This window comes from Mytilus galloprovincialis, chromosome 4 (assembly GCF_965363235.1).
Source record: "Mytilus galloprovincialis chromosome 4, xbMytGall1.hap1.1, whole genome shotgun sequence".
Classification (NCBI taxonomy): domain Eukaryota; kingdom Metazoa; phylum Mollusca; class Bivalvia; order Mytilida; family Mytilidae; genus Mytilus; species Mytilus galloprovincialis.
The window spans coordinates 103,940,928-103,956,128 of record NC_134841.1 but is presented as its reverse complement, the minus strand read 5'-3'; the positions used below and the strand labels follow the sequence as shown (position 1 = coordinate 103,956,128).

At 33.1% G+C, this 15,201-nt stretch overlaps 1 protein-coding gene across 1 annotated transcript in view; it reads right to left on the bottom strand.

Annotated features, from left to right (window-relative positions):
• Positions 1–15,201, bottom strand: part of LOC143073710 (uncharacterized) — an 84,137-nt gene that overhangs the window by 10,330 nt on the left and 58,606 nt on the right. Inside the window, exons 24-34 of the mRNA XM_076249473.1 lie at positions 14,759–14,838; positions 12,537–12,648; positions 11,232–11,366; positions 10,394–10,597; positions 9,924–10,043; positions 9,117–9,267; positions 8,630–8,795; positions 5,621–5,716; positions 5,009–5,132; positions 2,538–2,702; positions 563–766 (exon numbers count right to left, since the gene is read on the bottom strand). Coding sequence (XP_076105588.1) covers positions 563–766; positions 2,538–2,702; positions 5,009–5,132; positions 5,621–5,716; positions 8,630–8,795; positions 9,117–9,267; positions 9,924–10,043; positions 10,394–10,597; positions 11,232–11,366; positions 12,537–12,648; positions 14,759–14,838 — 1,557 coding nt within the window. The remainder of the gene's footprint in view (positions 1–562; positions 767–2,537; positions 2,703–5,008; positions 5,133–5,620; positions 5,717–8,629; positions 8,796–9,116; positions 9,268–9,923; positions 10,044–10,393; positions 10,598–11,231; positions 11,367–12,536; positions 12,649–14,758; positions 14,839–15,201) is intronic.

Below are 15,201 nucleotides of genomic sequence, written 5' to 3'. Positions count from 1 at the left end.
CTTAGGGGGTCAATTGGCCATTTCGGTCATGTTGACTTATTTTTAGGTCCTACTTTGCTGTATATTATTGCTGTTTACAGTTTATCTCTATCTATAATAATATTCAAGATAATAACAAAAAACGGCAAAATTTCCTAAAAATTACCAATTCAGGGGCAGCAACCTAACAAAGGGTTGTCCGATCAATCTGAAAATTTCAGAGCAGATAGATCTTGACCTGATAAACAATTAAACCCCAGTCAGATTTGCTCTAAATGCTTTGGTCTTTGCATTATCAGCCAAAAACTGCATTTTACCCCTATGTTCTATTTTTAGCTGTGGCGGCCATCTTGGTTGGATGGCCGGGTCACCGGACACATTTTTTAAACTAGATACCCCAATGATAATTTTGCTTAAGTTTGGTTTAATTTGGCTTAGTAGTTTCAGAGGAGACGATTTTTGTAAAAGTTAACAACAACGGACGCAAAGTGATGAGAAAAGCTCACTTGGCCATTTGGACCAGGTGAGTTAAAAAGATATTACGGAATAACTTTTACTTTATTTTTAATTTAAACATAATTACTCTGTCTTTTCTGCTGTCATGTAGTTGACCTTCCAGGGTATCAGCTCTCTGTTCAGCCACTTTCCTTGACGTTGATGTATCATGAAGTTGCTCTCTTGTTTCCTCCACCGTTCTCTGAAGCAGTCTGCATTCTATCTGAAGTTTGTCCCTCGAGGTGACCGCTGAGGAAAGACTGGATTGTAATGACTGGATCTGTGACTGAGTCTGTAAAAACAATGTGAAACTCTTTTTTTATAATTCATATATCTTTTTATAACATGTGAATATTTCATACTTACTTTATGTGATATATTTGGATAATTTTTTCAAACTGTGCAAGACTCAAATCTTAATTCCTCTAAACTTTCAATCTCACATCTATAGTAATATTGTAAAAATCCTACTTAGCAAAATACTATTATGAAAATATTTCAATTGAATTTTATTCAGGATTTATTTCCTCTAATGTTAATATATAATTGACCTATTTAAGCCTTTAACATGCATTATGCTGATTACCTGTGAGAGATTATCTTTCAGGTAGAATTTCTCTCCCTTATTAGAACTTTTCATGTCAGCAATAGTTTACCTGTGAGAGATTATCTTTCAGGTAGAATTCCCCCCCTCATTAGCACTTTTCATGTCAGCAATAGTTTACCTGTGAGAGATTATCTTTCAGGTAGAATTTTCCCCCTCATTAGCACTTTTCATGTCAGCAATAGATTACCTGTGAAAGATTATCTTTCAGGTAGAATTTTCCCCCCTCATTAGCACTCTTCATGTCAGCAATAGTTTACCTGTGAGAGATTATCTTTCAGGTAGAATTTTCCCCCCTCATTAGCACTTTTCATGTCAGCAATAGTTTACCTGTGAGAGATTATCTTTCAGGTAGAATTTTTCCCCCTCATTAGCACTCTTCATGTCAGCAATAGTTTACCTGTGAGAGATTATCTTTCAGGTAGAATTTTCCCCCCTCATTAGCACTTTTCATGTCAGCAATAGTTTACCTGTGAGAGATTATCTTTCAAGTAGAATTTTCCCCCTCATTAGCACTTTTCATGTCAGCAATAGATTACCTGTGAAAGATTATCTTTCAGGTAGAATTTTCCCCCCTCATTAGCACTCTTCATGTCAGCAATAGTTTACCTGTGAGAGATTATCTTTCAGGTAGAATTTTCCCCCCTCATTAGCACTTTTCATGTCAGCAATAGTTTACCTGTGAGAGATTATCTTTCAGGTAGAATTTCCCCCCCTCATTAGCACTCTTCATGTCAGCAATAGTTTACCTGTGAGAGATTATCTTTCAGGTAGAATTTCCCCCTCATTAGCACTTTTCATGTCAGCAATAGTTTACCTGTGAGAGATTATCTTTCAGGTAGAATTTCTCTCCCTTATTAGCACTCTTCATGTCAGCAATAGTTTACCTGTAAGAGATTATCTTTCAGGTAGAATTTTCCCCCCTCATTAGCACTCTTCATGTCAGCAATAGTTTACCTGTGAGAGATTATCTTTCAGGTAGAATTCCCCCCCCCCCCTCATTAGCACTTTTCATGTCAGCAATAGTTTACCTGTGAGAGATTATCTTTCAGGTAGAATTTTCCCCCCTCATTAGCACTCTTCATGTCAGCAATAGTTTACCTGTGAGAGATTATCTTTCAGGTAGAATTTCCCCCCCTCATTAGAACTCTTCATGTCAGCAATAGTTTACCTGTGAGAGATTATCTTTCAGGTAGAATTTTCCCCCTCATTAGCACTTTTCATGTCAGCAATAGTTTACCTGTGAGAGATTATCTTTCAGGTAGAATTCCCCCCCCCCTCCCCCCTCATTAGCACTCTTCATGTCAGCAATAGTTTACCTGTGAGAGATTATCTTTCAGGTAGAATTTTCCCCCCTCATTAGCACTCTTCATGTCAGCAATAGTTTACCTGTGAGAGATTATCTTTCAGGTAGAATTTTCCCCCCTCATTAGCACTTTTCATGTCAGCAATAGTTTACCTGTGAGAGATTATCTTTCAGGTAGAATGTTTCCCCCTCATTAGCACTTTTTATGTCAGCTATAGTTTTCTTCAGTTCCTGTATCTGTACTGTAGATGATTCCTCCAGTCTGTATAGCTTATCTTCTACACCAGCCTTCTCTAGCTGTGTTCTAGACACATTTTCCTAAGAGAAGAGGCATGAAAATTGGAAACATTGTTCTTTTATAATAACATTGAAATACTATATATACCTAAATTTAAACAGTTCTTCTATTTTGGAGGCTAGGGAGATAGGCTTATATAGGGTGAAAAAGGGGACCATTCAGAATTAAACCAAATTTGCTTTATTTCACAGATTTTAAAGAAATTAACTCAAATAAGAAGTTTTATAAATATATAATGAAGATTGATAGAATCCTGGGCCTTAAATATGATGACTCAGCATAAATTCACAGTTTACAGTATGCATAGTTTACTTAAAGTCCTGGATACCAAATTAAATCATAATATTTGCATATTTGTAAGTTAAATTGTTAAGAAGTGTTTATATTTACTCTTCGCAGTCTTGAAACTCATAGAGCCTTCCTGAATATTATTTATGGGGTATTTGTGTCCTTTCGATAACCCAAAAGTAAGCCGCAACACCTAAATCTGCATTTTTGTCACCACGGCATAATAAATACAAGCTAGAAAAACAAAAATATCTCAAGAAAACTTACAATAGTGTGTTCTATCCTGAATATGTACTAAATATTCCAAATTGCTAGAAGCAGCAGAATGATTTAGGAAATTTGAGGCCCCAGGGGCAAAAGACATTGAAAATTGCCTACCCCCTGGGTCATAAAACAAATAATTTAACTTGTAAATGCTATGACTTTATGATTTTAAAGTTCTTGATATAGAAAACAATAACTATGCTTGGAAGTTATGCAAAAATCAGATGTTAGCAGTCATCTATACAACATTTTAAGTGAATTTATATCTCAGACTGGTATCTGCATACATACAACTATTGCAAATATGGCTTTGTTTGAACACTTCTATTATATATAGTAGCTAAATTGTGTCAGATATATGGTAACAGATGATACTGTTGTGACAAGAATTCTAAATTGACCATTTGAGGCAGAAAATGTGTTCTTTAATTGACAAATAGGCATACAGTAAGATGTGGACTGGAGATAGAGGTTGGATTGGATACTTTATATAATCTTGAATGTTGTAATGATTGATTGCTAAACATTACATTTCTGATATTCTGATATGCTTTCAATATGTTATCAAAAGTTTTTAACAGGTTCTAGGCATTTTTTATCAGAAAATATGCAAATAGAGTAAGCTGTCAATAATTAAAGTCTTGTTTTCAAATTCTTTAAAAAATTGAAACAGGGGAGGGAGTATAAAATGTATAGTAAAGAAAAACTTAGAGTATACACAGTGATTTCTTTAAGACTTTAATTCTGATAAATGAGTATTAATGTGAGAAAAACTGATTTTAGAGAGTTTTCTATTTGAATAAATGTCTGTATAGGTTGCACTTTGTAAATACAGCTGTTTCTCAAAACACGCCTCTTTTGGGGAGTAAGAGAATATTCATAGAAAATTAATTTTGTTTACATACTGGTTCCCAGTTATGCTCTCTGTGTTCCATATCACAGAGACAGAACTTGGGAATGTTACCAGTAAATAAACACGTGCATATTGTTTACATTGAAATCTGTGGTAACCTTTCATTCGAGGTAGGGGTAGTTAAGAAAATTAGTGTAAGTTTAAACTCTGAGAAGTTCAGGGCATATAAACATTGAAAATATGCCGCACAGCCCTATATTTTGACCTTTGAAAAAAATTGTGGTGCATATGAACTTTCAATTCTAGGATAAGATTTTTTTCAAAACATCATAGTAAAAGTGGTACAGTTTTAGCCGTAAAAGGAGTTCCTATGGGAAATTGCATTGTCAATATTTACAGAAATGCAACCTATATAAGAGAACAACATAATTTATGTGATCCAACACCAGTAATTAATGTCAGAAATCATTTCACGATTCAGAGGGAAAATCAGTCATGTGATCCAACACCAGTAATTAATGTCAGAAATCATTTCACGATTCAGAGGGAAAATCAGTCATGTGATCCAACACCAGTAATTAATGTCAGAAATCATTTCACGATTCAGAGGGAAAATCGGTCATTAGTTTCTTTATCGTGTATACCTCACCAATATACATCTGTTCATAACAAATTTAGGCTGGTCAAGGCGTATGGTCAATGTTTTTCTAAAGACAATAGTATTTCGATATTATCTTACTCAAGTCTTATTTTGAGGATTAAATTTAGACCTTCCTTGTCCTACTCATTTGTATCAAATGTAACATCTAATTTTATCCGTATCATGTCACAAAATTTATTGGATAGACTTGATTACATTCTGTATATATATTTCAGACAAGAAATAAATGTGATTGTTGTTCAATAATGTTGTAGATATACCTGATGTCGAGACAATGATTCCTGAAGTTGTTGTATCTCCTTCTTATGACTGTCCAGTAAAATCTTCATATCATGAACGGCCATTTGTGATCTCTCATGTTCAGTTTCAAGCTCTTTCTTTTTCCTACATAGAAAAGCATCATTATATACACTGTTAATATTTGCATTGATTTTATTATTGCCATAGTAGGGACTTTTAAAATAAGTATTGTAAATATATAAACTGGGTTTTTGAATATTTATAAAATTATTTGTATTCAGTATTTACAGGAATTGCAATAATTATCTCCCTTTTTTTGGGCATTATAAAAGCAGACACTAGTTTCTCAATTAACAGTATTCACTTTAACAGTCAAAATTTAGAAGACATAACAAGAAATCAGTAATTAAAATTTCCAGCCTTAAAATGCATGGTTTAAGTTAAAAATTTCATATCAATATTCAGAAAGTTCATAATATATACTTTCTGCTTTGCCCGGTTGTCTATAACATGACATTACACTTTCAGTTGACTTTGAGTCTAATAATAATCAGTAATAAATTGAAAGTATTGCATCAAGTCTTTTTATATTTAAACAAAACATATTATCCTGATCTACATGATTACCCTACCTGGTGGCTTCTTCTAATTCTTGTAGAGATCTTCCAAAGGTAGATAACTCTGATTCTTTGTTCTTCATTTCAGAACTCAATGTTGTAACTTGTTCCCTATAGGAAACATTACATTGTATTGTATAAGCAAATCTTAAGCAAAAACTCTGTCCAATGAAAATTGTTTGAGTAGTAAAATTATTCAACAAAGTGTTATTCTTCTTTTTACTGCACCTGAGATTATATGGAAAGGATTATAGAACTAGAGGCTCTCAAGAGCCTGTGTCGCTCACCTGTTAATGTGTTTACAGATGTTGGCCATCTTCGTTGGTAGGCGGGGTCATTAGACACCTTTTTTTTTTAAAAAAGATACCCTAGTATTATGATTGTGGCCAAGTTTGGTTAAATTTGGCCAAGTAGTTTTAGAAATGATTTTTATACAAGTTACAAAAATGACGAAAAGTTGTTCAATATTGACTATAAAGGGAAATAACTCCTTAAGGGGTCCTCTAACAATTTTGATCGTGCTGACTTATTTGTAGATCTTACTTTGCTGAACATTATTGCTGTTTACAGTTTATCTCTATCTATAATAGTATTCAAGATAATAACCAAAAACTGCAAAATTTCCTTAAAATCACCAATTTTAGGGCAGCAACCCGACAACAGGTTGTCCGATTCAATTGAAAATTTGTGAGGGGATATATCTTATTCTGATGGACATTAAAATCTTGAAAGATTTGCCCTAAATGTCTTAGTTTCAAAGATATAAAGCAAAAACTGCATTTTACCACTATGTTCTAATTTTAGCCATGTCAGCCATTTTGTTTGGTAGGCTGGGTCATCGGACACATTTTATAAACTGTAAACCACAATGATAATTGTGGCCAAGTTTGGTTAAATTTGGCAAAGTAGTTTCAGAGAAGAAGATTTTTAGAAAAGTAACAAAAAATGACGAAAAGTTGTTTAAAATTTACTATAAAGGGCAAAAACTCCTTAAGGGGTTGACTGACCATTTTGGTCATGTTGACTTATTTGTAGGTCTTACTTTGCTGAACATTATTGCTGTTTACAGTTTATCTCTATCTATAATAGTATTCAAGATAATAACCAAAAACTGCAAAATTTCCTTAAAATAACCATTTCACAGGCAGCAACCCAACAACAAGTTATCCGATTCGTCTGAAAATTTCAGGGCAGATAGATCTTGACCTGATCAACAATTTTACCCCTGTCATGGCGGCCATCTTGGTAGGTTTGACGGGTCACGCCACACATTTTTTAAACTAGATACCCCAAGGATGATTGTGGCCAAGTTTGGTAGAATTTGGCCAAGTAGTTTCAGAGGAGAAGATTTTTGTAAAAATTTACGGACGACGGACGACGGACGCAGGACGACGGACGACAGACGCCAAGTGATGAGAAAAGCTCACTTGACCTTTCAGGTCAGGTGAGCTAAAAATAGGGTTATTGCATTAGAAGGCAATGAATAATACCTACCACTATTCATGTAATAACACTCCTATTGTATACCAAACCTTGGAACACTGCTCGTAACATATTTGTGTCACTGATGACATCTTTATTTCAAAGCTTTATTTGCACTAGTGCAATAGGATATATTATTTCATATTGGTATTATTTTAGTAGGTTTTTCTATATGAATTGGATTTTGAATAAAAAAAAGCATATTCACCTGAGAAAGTGTTATTCACCGCGCTAAACGTTACGCGCTTTTACATGCAACGTTATGGTAAAATGTTTCATGTAAAAAAAAAATTGGTATATGTTTGTCATTCTTCTCTCGGACTATGGAATAAAACAATTACTGTCTTTTGTTTGTCGGCCTCAGTGAATATCATTTTTTCAAAAGTCAATAAAACCGCATATTTATCTCATCAAAAGACGGTAATTGTTTATTATTGCATAGCAATATAATATTTCCCACAGAAAGTAACCAAAAGTTAGCGTGCAATAAATCTTCAAAATTCATGACATCATCAACCACAAAATCTTAGTTTAAACCAATTTTTACTTTCAAATATTATATTGCTATACAATAAAAGGGTTATTGCATGAATATTGGGGAATATTGTCCCTCGTAGAACATATATTGCACTTGCAAGCTCGTGCAATATAAAATTCTACTCAGGACAATATTCCCTAATATTCATGCAATAACCCTCTATTATTGCATAGCAATATAATATTTCCCTCAGAAAGTAACCAAAAGTTAGTGTGCAATAAATTCTAATATTGCACTAGTGCAATAAATCTTCAAAATTCATGACGTCATCAACGACAAAATTTTAGTTTAAACCAATTTTTACTTTTATATATTATATTGCTATACAATAAAAGGGTTATTGCATGAATATTGGGGGATATTGTCCCTCGTAGAACATATATTGCACTCGCAAGCTCGTGCAATATAAAATTCTTCTCGGGACAATATTCCCCAATATTCATGCAATAACCCTATATTATTACATGCTGACTTTGGTTTACGATCTGTATGAAATATATTGTTACTATACAATAAATATTCATATAGCATTATTCCACTACCATACAATCCAATTCATGTGGCTTTATTCCACAACCATACAATCCATGTGGCATTATTCCACATACAAACAGTGAACTTGTACACATTTTTGTTTAGGGATCAGCTGAAGAACCCCTCCAGGTGCAGGACTTTCTTGCTGTATTGAAGACCCATTGGTGGACTTAGGCTGTTTGCCGCTCTTTGGTCGGGTTGTTAGCTCTTTGACACCATTCCCAATTTTCCATTCTCAATTTTAGTCTATGTTTCTTGACCAGTGATTGAACTTGGACTACAACGGATTGCTTTGAAATTTATATCCTAAATAATACAATTATTGATAGACAACTCTTATTCCTACTTTTGTTTTCTCTAACGCGTGTGTATGTTTCTGTAGATGTAGTACTTACTTTGTGATATCTAATTCCCTCTCTGTTGATGTTTTCTCTAACTCATGTGTATGTTTCTGTAGATGTAGTACTTACTTTGTGATATCTAATTCCCTCTCTGTTGATGTTTTCTCTAACTCGTGTGTATGCCTCTGTAGATGAAGCTCTTTCTCCATGTCGGCCACGGTTATATCTAACTTGGTCTGCAGTTCAATAATCTTCTGGTCTTTTTCACTCATTCTTTTTATCATGTTCTCGTATTCTGAAATAATGAACATGCATATTGCATTGAAGAGTAGAAAAAAAATCCAAATATAAATCTTCACTATTTTGTACAACTTGAATCTTTACTAATTTAATTAATTCAAGCAAATCAAAAAAATCGCCAAATAAAATTGCCTTTAATGGGCTAGTACGGACTAAATGCGTACAGTTTCTGAACCTTGAAGAAAGTTTTTATCTTAAAAATACATGAAGAATTATAGATTATCTATGATTCTGAAAATAAGAGGGAGTTTGTCACCTACAATGGAATTCTTTGAAAGCAACTAAATTGTAATAAAGAGAATTGATTTAACTTTACCATGGTACATGACTCCTTTGTCTTGTTTGGCATCCTTCAGTGATTCTTGACTGGAAGTCAGCTGTTTCTGACAGGCATCTAATTCTGACTGTATATCCCGTAATTCCTGTCTTAGATTCTTATTCTCTGATGAGTAGATCTGGCAGTCATTCTGTAAAGATATAAATCAAAATTTATATCTAAATTTATATCTATATTTCAGCAATAATTGATCACATATATACCATTACTACACAAATAACCATGATTGATTACCACACTCGCACTATCATTTTCCATGTTCAATAGCTCATATGGTAATAAGATAGCATCCCATGCCAAACTTTGTGTATACCTTGAACAATTTCATGCATTGACTATTGTTTCGTTTGGACCAATTGAAACAATTCTATATGTTTTAGTATGTTATAAATCAAATTTGAGAGTTTGAGTCAATTCAGTGGATATGAATGTGGCAGTTATTGCTCTCTTCACAATAAATTTTATAAATAAATATACTATTTAGTCATTAACATTCCATTGTAACTTATGAAAACTATAAATAGATTCACAAAATGTTATTTTCCACATAAGTAAGACTAATTACTTATCTTATACATTAGTAGACAAGTGCAGGTTTTATGTGCTAAGTACAAATACTACAGTGCAGCTATAACTATCAAACAAACTCACACCAACATTAAAACAAACACAATAATTAGTGAAACACATGCAATAAACATATTAGTGAACTAATTTAACATTAGTGCAAACAAAACATCTATCACTGCAACAAACAACATGTGCACATCTATATTAAGCCATTACGTTTAACTTTTCTTTGAGCTGTTTTTCCGTATTAAGATTATTTAACACATGGTCGTGCTCACGCTGGAGCAGATCCAGTTTGTGGTTCAATGATGTCACTTCCTGGTGGCTCTCATCATACTGAAAATATTACGTTACACAATACACTTTTCATAATTTCAAATATGTTTAGGAAAATTCATTGTGTTGCCACTGAGGGTCACAGGCTTACTTTCTTTGTAAAAATACATAAGGTCTTATGGCCAGAAACTAAAATACATATATATTTTAAACTACCTAGTCATTATCAATAAGAACAAAAAAAGAAAAGAAAAGGAGTTTCCCTATCCCATTTACAACTTATGTATTGTATCTTAACTAAAAAAATGTCAACAGGATAAATGGAATTTCAATTTTGTAGTTTGTATGATTTACTCCCATGATTTCTAATTTCTTAAGATGCAGTATTGAGAGAAACGTAATTATTTTACCATTTTCTTCTCCATTTCTAGTTTAGTTTCCAGGGATGAGTTGATAGTAGACAGTTTCCTCTGGTCGTTAGTCAGAGTCTCTATTCTGTACCGTAGTTGTACGTTCTCATACTCATTATCTTGTAATGCCTTCCTCACCTGCTCTGAACTCTTCTCAAGAACAGAAATTGTCGCATCCTTCTTACTGAACTCACTTTTTTCAATCTATTATAATAAAAGTGAAATTTAAAAGAATCATAAATGTGGTACAATCAGAGTGATAGCATGATTAATCGGAGCAGTTATTGGAATTCCAATCTTTTTTTACAACTAGGAAAACTTTTCTATGATATAATTACTGGCAACAAGTTCTACCAACAATATTAGAAGAGGAAAATTTCACTGACATTAATTATTGTCATTTAATAATTTTTAGGAATAGACAAATATATGTGGGATAAATTATTGCCATTTCTGGAAAATCTGCATTAAAAATTTCACTGACATTGTCCCTTACTGTATACATAGATTATTTTGTGCACTTATAATTGCAATTTTTGAAGAATAGACAAAAATGATAAATTATTACGATTTCAGGAAAATCTGCATTTATAGGTATATGTATCTGATATTAGAATGTGTGATGTTATGATTATCTGATATTAGAATGTGTGATGTTATGATTATCTGATATTAGAATGTGTGATGTTATGATTATCTGATATTAGAATGTGTGATGTTATGATTATCACTAAAAGCCTGTATCATTGACATTAATATACAGCTAGCAATAATTTCTGAATTTACAGTAAGAATTTTAAAAGGCAGATTTTAACATTTCCATCCAACAATTAATTACCTCTGTTTGCTTGACTACTTGTAACTGTGCTGTTCTTTCTAAATTCTGCTCTAATTGTGCCAACTCATTCTGTTGCTTTACTCTTTCCCCTGACAGATACTCGTTCAACTGTCTTGATTCAACTCCTTCTTTTATCTGAAATATTTAAATAATAAAACATATCTAATATATCCCTTCTCATTTGATTTTTAAAATATAAGTGATGTCTAAATTATATATGTTACCTTAAGAATGAATTGATTAGTCATACAAGCAATGTTTACCTTAAGAATGAGTTGGTTAGTCATACGAGCAATGTTTACCTTAAGAATGAGTTGGTTAGTCATACGAGCAATGTCTTCTCTATTACTTTGGTTATCACTGTGTAGTAGTTCTACAACGTACCTTAAGAATGAGTTGGTTAGTCATACGAGCAATGTTTACCTTAAGAATGAGTTGGTTAGTCATACGAGCAATGTCTTCTCTATTACTTTGGTTATCACTGTGTAGTAGTTCTACAACGTACCTTAAGAATGAGTTGATTAGTCATACGAGCAATGTTTACCTTAAGAATGAGTTGGTTAGTCATACGAGCAATGTTTACCTTAAGAATGAGTTGGTTAGTCATACGAGCAATGTCTTCTCTATTACTTTGGTTATCACTGTGTAGTAGTTCTACAACGTACCTTAAGAATGAGTTGATTAGTCATACGAGCAATGTTTACCTTAAGAATGAGTTGGTTAGTCATACGAGCAATGTTTACCTTAAGAATGAGTTGGTTAGTCATACGAGCAATGTCTTCTCTATTACTTTGGTTATCACTGTGTAGTAGTTCTACAACGTACCTTAAGAATGAGTTGATTAGTCATACGAGCAATGTTTACCTTAAGAATGAGTTGGTTAGTCATACGAGCAATGTTTACCTTAAGAATGAGTTGGTTAGTCATACGAGCAATGTCTTCTCTATTACTTTGGTTATCACTGTGTAGTAGTTCTACAACGTACCTTAAGAATGAGTTGATTAGTCATACGAGCAATGTTTACCTTAAGAATGAGTTGGTTAGTCATACGAGCAATGTCTTCTCTATTACTTTGGTTATCACTGTGTAGTAGTTCTACAACGTACCTTAAGAATGAGTTGGTTAGTCATACGAGCAATGTTTACCTTAAGAATGAGTTAGTTAGTCATACGAGCAATGTCTTCTCTATTACTTTGGTTATCACTGTGTAGTAGTTCTACAACATACCTTAAGAATGAGTCGGTTAGTCATACGAGCAATGTTTACCTTAAGAATGAGTTGGTTAGTCATACGAGCAATGTTTACCTTAAGAATGAGTTGGTTAGTCATACGGGCAATGTCTTCTCTATTACTTTGGTTATCACTGTGCAGTAGTTCTATTCTTCTCTGTAAAAACTCTAGGTCCATTTGTTGACGACTAAGAAAAATTACGTAAAGATGATGTTTTAACAGGTATTGGTTCTAATCAAGATTTAATTATTTGCAAGTGTGCTTTTGATAGAAAGCATCAAAATCTGAAATAGAACATTACACAAAATTTAAGGCATTCTGTTACATTACTTGCCATGAATATGAATGTCAGTTTATATTTCTTCTACACATTGTAAACAACATCACATATGAATTGCATTTGGAATAATCAATCTTCAGATTTTGAGTCTTTAAGGCAGACATGTTTCTCCTACAAATGATGAGCCAGCTATGATTTTTAAATCTTGAATAACATGAACAATTAAACTAGTTATCCATAGATTTTTATTTTTAGTAGGTGGAGTGAGGAAAGTGTGTATTTTGTTCCACTTCACACACCTATTCCCATTAAATCAGTATTAATTGGTACAGTGGATTGAGGAAAGTGTGTATTTTGTTCAACTTCACACACCTAATCCCATTAATCAGTATTAACTGGTACTGTGGATTGAGGAAAGTGTGTATTTTGTTCCACTTCACACACCTATTCCCATTAAATCAGTATTAATTGGTACTGTGGATTGAGGAAAGTGTGTATTTTGTTCCACTTCACACACCTATTCCCATTAAATCAGTATTAATTGGTACTGTGGAAGTGGATTGAGGAAAGTGTGTATTTTGTTCCACTTCACACACCTTTTTCCATTAAATCAGTATTAATTGGTACTGTGGATTGAGGAAAGTGTGTATTTTGTTCCACTTCACACACCTATTCCCATTAAATCAGTATTAATTGGTACTGTGGATTGAGGAAAGTGTGTATTTTGTTCCACTTCACACACCTATTCCCATTAAATCAGTATTAATTGGTACTGTGGATTGAGGAAAGTGTGTATTTTGTTCCACTTCACACACCTATTCCCATTAAATCAGTATTAATTGGTACAGTCGATTGAGGAAAGTGTGTATTTTGTTCCAATTCACACACCTATTCCCATTAAATCAGTATTAATTGGTACTGTGGATTGATGAAAGTGTGTATTTTGTTCCACTTCACACACCTATTCCCATTAAATCAGTATTAATTGGTACAGTGGATTGAGGAAAGTGTGTATTTTGTTCCACTTCACACACCTATTCCCATTAAATCAGTATTAATTGGTACTGTGGAAGTGGATTGAGGAAAGTGTGTATTTTGTTCCACTTCACACACCTATTCCCATTAAATCAGTATTAATTGGTACTGTGGATTGAGGAAAGTGTGTATTTTGTTCCACTTCACACACCTTTTTCCATTAAATCAGTATTAACTGGTACTGTGGATTGAGGAAAGTGTGTATTTTGTTCCACTTCACACACCTATTCCCATTAAATCAGTATTAACTGGTACTGTGGATTGAGGAAAGTGTGTATTTTGTTCCACTTCACACACCTATTCCCATTAAATCAGTATTAATTGGTACTGTGGAAGTGGATTGAGGAAAGTGTGTATTTTGTTCCACTTCACACACCTATTCCCATTAAATCAGTATTTAATTGGAAGTGGATTGAGGAAAGTGTGTATTTTGTTCCACTTCACACACCTATTCCCATTAAAACAGTATTAATTGGTACTGTGGATTGAGGAAAGTGTGTATTTTGTTCCACTTCACACACCTATTCCCATTAAATCAGTATTAATTGGTACTGTGGATTGAGGAAAGTGTGTATTTTGTTCCACTTCACACACCTATTCCCATTAAATCAGTATTAATTGGTACTGTGGAAGTGGATTGAGGAAAGTGTGTATTTTGTTCAACTTCACACACCTAATCCCATTAATCAGTATTAATTGGTACTGTGGATTCATTTATTTTCGTGGGTACGGATTTTCATGGATTGAGGAAAACTAGTATTTTCTGGGATATATTTAATGTCCCTGTTTTTTGCACAGACTGCAATCATTCCTTTTTATTATAAAACTAGTAATTTGTTGAATATATAAATTCATGCATGATTCCGCTGCAATCAAGAAATCCACAAAAGTTGGCATCCAATGAATATTAATGAGTCAACAGTATCTTATAATAATGAGTAATAAGATATTTTCTAGACCTAAAAACAATTTGTATCCATACCTTGCCTTGGTTTGGAATATTTCTAACTCTTTATCCTTAGATTCCAGTAATGACCGGAGGGTTCCCAGTTCTTCTGCCATCTATAATAAGAGAAACAATTCAGGAATACTTTCAACCTTATATAATATATATAACTAAAAAATATGTTATAATAAAAATATGAGAAGATGTCCATCTCAGATACTAAATGACATAGAAATTGACAACAATAAATCACTGTACAGTATTTTTAAGTTAAAGGAAAAACTAAATCAGCTACCATTTTGTTGACATCTTTTTAGCAAATAAAAATTGCCGGGGAATTCAATATATTTTAACCAATCTAATGTTTGAACTAATCCTGAGAATATTCTTTAGAATTGAGGAAAAACCAAATATGCTTCAATCTTTTGGAGAAATTGTGTCCATTAAATGCTGTTCGTTATCAAAAACAGAATGCTTCT